This window comes from Olea europaea, chromosome 18, assembly GCF_002742605.1.
Source record: "Olea europaea var. sylvestris chromosome 18, O_europaea_v1, whole genome shotgun sequence".
Lineage (NCBI taxonomy): Eukaryota > Viridiplantae > Streptophyta > Magnoliopsida > Lamiales > Oleaceae > Olea > Olea europaea.
Genome location: NC_036254.1, coordinates 280,809 through 284,668, shown reverse-complemented (window position 1 = coordinate 284,668; position 3,860 = coordinate 280,809). Strand labels below are relative to the sequence as shown.

Sequence of the window (3,860 nt, the reverse complement as noted above, 5' to 3'; positions counted from 1 at the left end):
TTATAACCATGCGGCCGCATGGTTATAAAATTTTTTCTCCGGACAGCTTTCAGTATTTTGGTCATAACTTTCTCTCCCGATCTCTGATTGAAGTGATTCAAAGTGCATTGGGAAGAAAATTCAAAGATGTACACTTTTGATAGAAATATTCTTCCTCAAATTCTGATGTTTACTATGCCAAAAATGGATCTCAAGTAGAGACTCAAAATCACGAGCATAACTTTTTCGCCTGAAATTTGATACTTGATAATACTTCAACCATATTTCACCTCTTGACTCCTTTCCTCATCCGATTGAACTTTAACACTCTTGAATCTTCATTCCATTTCCCGTCTCATCTATGGATTATTTGCAACTTGGTCCTCGAACTATCGCTTTGTTCCGTTTTGGTCCTTTTTCGGCTATTTTCTTCTGAATTCCATCTTTTCCATAAAAACACCTACATATCATGAATTTAACAAGATTAAGTCATAATTCAACTACTTCGTCCATATTTAAGTCATGTTTGTGAGCTAAATAAGTGTGTAAAAACACACTTATCAAATCCCCCAAACTTAAACTATTGTTTGTCCTCAAACAATGTAGTGACTTAATGCTAAACAAACATGGCTTAATAGCTTGCCGTGTCTCAGGATTGGACTTAGTAATAATAATAGAAACAATATCAAGAGTGCGAGAATTGAATCAACCTTTAGTCATCAAATGCAATACTCAACATATGTGTGTGAACTCATGCCAACATATCAAGCTTATGATTAGTATATCCCAGACCCATAGTGGACAAATTTATCCTTACGTCACTCGAGAGATACACAATCCCCAAATGTATTCTTTTCACACAATTTCTCCGGGGTGTATTCTAAAATTAGGAGTTTAAACAATTCTAATCCTTACTCTCTCTTAGTTTGGATAAATTTTACCATTACAAGTTCACATATCAACAAGTAGAGACTCTCCTTATTTTTGATTGCTTCAACCTTTAGGATTAAACTAAGCTACTTGCTTCGCATTGAGGTTATAGTTCTATCAACCAAATGTCCAACGAGGGCTTTTATATTTTTTTTTTATTATTTTGTGTGTGTGTGTGTGTGTGTGTCATCTACTCATTTGCTTTCTATATAACCCATGTAACGAGCTTTAGGCGATGACTCCCAAACCTGTTGGCTTTAGGGCACCGGGTTTTAACCCCTTGCAGTCTTATTCACTCGAGTTATAAAGGCTCGACAAGATGACTTTTTATCAACTCTCCTTTTTTCTTGCTTTCTATATGACCCATGTAACGAGCTTTAGGCCGATGACTCCCAAACCAGTTGGCTTTAGGGCATCAGGTTTTAAACCCTTACAGACTTACTTGCTCGAGTCATAAAGGCTTTTTGAGAGAAGTGATAATTTTCCAGTTTTTACTTTATACCCCTCTTTGTTTTTCTAGATATTTGACTTCTAAAACCATCCTCACTTAAAACTTTCACCTATTTTTCATATTTCGGGTTTAAACAATCCACACATTATAATTTCATGCACGGAGCCCCCATTTATCTCCATGTTTTCCTACAATGGCTCAATCATCTCCAAACTATCTTAAAGTGATATTACGGGTTAATGTTATAGAGGGTTATTCTAGGTTTCTCCTAATTTATTCTAAAATTCTAATCAATAACTTAACACGTGACATGAGTGGCGTGCAAAAGAGTGTCAAGTAATGCATCAACAAGTATTAGCAAATTACATTCTGCACTAAATCCACAGTTTCTATCTTATACATGTTCAATAATCACATCATAGCCGGCAAGGCTACCAAACCCACACAAGCATGCAAACGTTCATAAAGATTCACTCATCAAGCATGCATCATGCAGAAACTTGTCAAACTTAACGATGGATTGTGAATATGCAAAATAATTACATGCCGAATATTTGTTTGAAATTATGCTACCATCCCCCAAACTTATACAATACATTGTCCTCAATGTAAAATGTAAAATTAAAATGGCAGAATTTAAAACATGGACACAAGTTGGCAATAAAAGATTAACAAAACTCCCCTAATCAATGCGGTGGTTGTCGTGTGAAGCTGAGACCTGCAGCATCATCTTCAGGAGGAGGTGGGAAACGAGATATGACTTGTCTCAGCAACTCGGACTGCTGTGCTTGCTCGGCCTGAATGGCTTGAAGAGTACTTTCCATATTTCCCAAGCGATCCCAAGTCTCGTTCACACGCCACTGTATGCCGTCTATTCTCCCAGCGTACATGTTCAACCTACCGTTCATAGTCTCCACTTCCCTTCTCGCAGCTGTGGCTTCATTCAAAGCACCTCTTGTGCAGTCTCGGGAGGAGTAAAGGTCTCTCTACACTTTTTCAATAGTGGTGGTCATTGTCTCGAACCTCTGCTGGAGATTTTGTATGTCTCTGCTAGTTCCAGTGGCTGTGGCAAATATCTGTCGAAGTAGCTGTGAATCCATCTCAACTGGTTGTGGCGGGGCTTGTGGTAAGTGTAAATATTCAGCAGCTTGTCCTTCTTCCTGCGCATTTTGTCTTTGCTGCTCAAGTCTTTCTTGTTCTCTCTTCCTTACCCTAGCTCGTTCCTAAGCTTCAAATGTGGTGAGCTTTATCACTGGGCTTGATTTCTCAGGCATCTCCCCTGCCTCAACTGTAACACCGGCAGCAAGACATATCCCGCTAATCAGACTAGGGAAAATCATCGAAGACCGCCTATCTCCCTAGGTTCCCAAATTGTGTATCTGGTCAAAAATAAGAGTAGCCAAATCAACTTTGCATCCCCGGACTAAATGATATATGAACCCAGTAGTTTGATCCGTGAAAGTTGTCTGATACGATGTAGGTTCGATGTTATGGCACATGAAGACCCAAAGGATGGCTATGAAGGGAGTAAGCTCAATTTGATGCCACTCTGCAGTGGGTAGGGGCCAAGCATTCTCTCTTCCCAAGAGAACCTCCGCCACTTTATTCCAGTTGAATTGAGCTGGAATCGAAACCACATTGTCCAAATTAAGATTGTAGAAGTCATGAATGACGGCTGGGAGAACATTATCCACTTACCTCGCACCCATGTTTGGTGTAAGTGTTCAGAACCCGGAGTCTCAATTTCACTATTGAAGTTTGCATAAAATTCTCGGACTAAACTTTCATAAACTGGGTGTGGCTTTTCTACAATCTTCTCCCATCCACAAATTTGTATCAGATTTGGTAACTCAAAACCAGGAAAATCCTCTAACCGGACCTATCTCTCTGGTATCATGCCCTAATGGCGTATTATGTTCTCATATCGAGCTAACGTTTTGGCATCATAGAATCTTCGCACACCTCCTACTAGCTCTCTGGTGCGGGTTGTGCCGGAGGAGGAACCAACCTTTTCTTTACCTTTTGATGTTCTCTTCGGCGGCATCCTGCACAAATAGGGAACGAAGTGTATCAAGTTCGTGAAATAAGGAAACAATAAAGAATATCGATGTCAAGCACAAATCCCCCAAACTTTCTTCAAAATATGTGCAATATTCAACGCATGGAAGTCAATGTAACATCAATATTGCATTAATGAGAAAAACTCAAAATTATGACTCTAACTGCATTTCTTGAAAATTCTACCCATGATCAAGTGACCAACTTCAGCCCCGAGCATCATCGAGAAATTTTGAAATTTCCCTGGACAAGGTCCGGGCATATGAAAGTACTCATTTTAGTGTAGCATATATCCAAATTTCACTACCATCGGAGGTCGTTTAGTTTGGAAAATACATGGACGAAGTTAGTGACGTGAATTGACATGGCATAGCAATTTATGTGGTAATGTGCACATATATGTGAGGTTAACATTTTCCAATGAAATTCCATGAGATTTTTC

The 3,860-nt window shown here is 39.2% G+C and overlaps 1 protein-coding gene across 1 annotated transcript in view; it reads left to right on the top strand.

Moving 5' to 3' along the window:
* LOC111366401 overlaps positions 1-1,886 on the top strand; it is a 12,178-nt gene extending 10,292 nt beyond the window's left edge. The window contains exon 14 of the mRNA XM_022987166.1: positions 1,857-1,886. Coding sequence (XP_022842934.1) covers positions 1,857-1,886 — 30 coding nt within the window. The remainder of the gene's footprint in view (positions 1-1,856) is intronic.
* Positions 1,887-3,860: the final 1,974 nt, after the last annotated feature.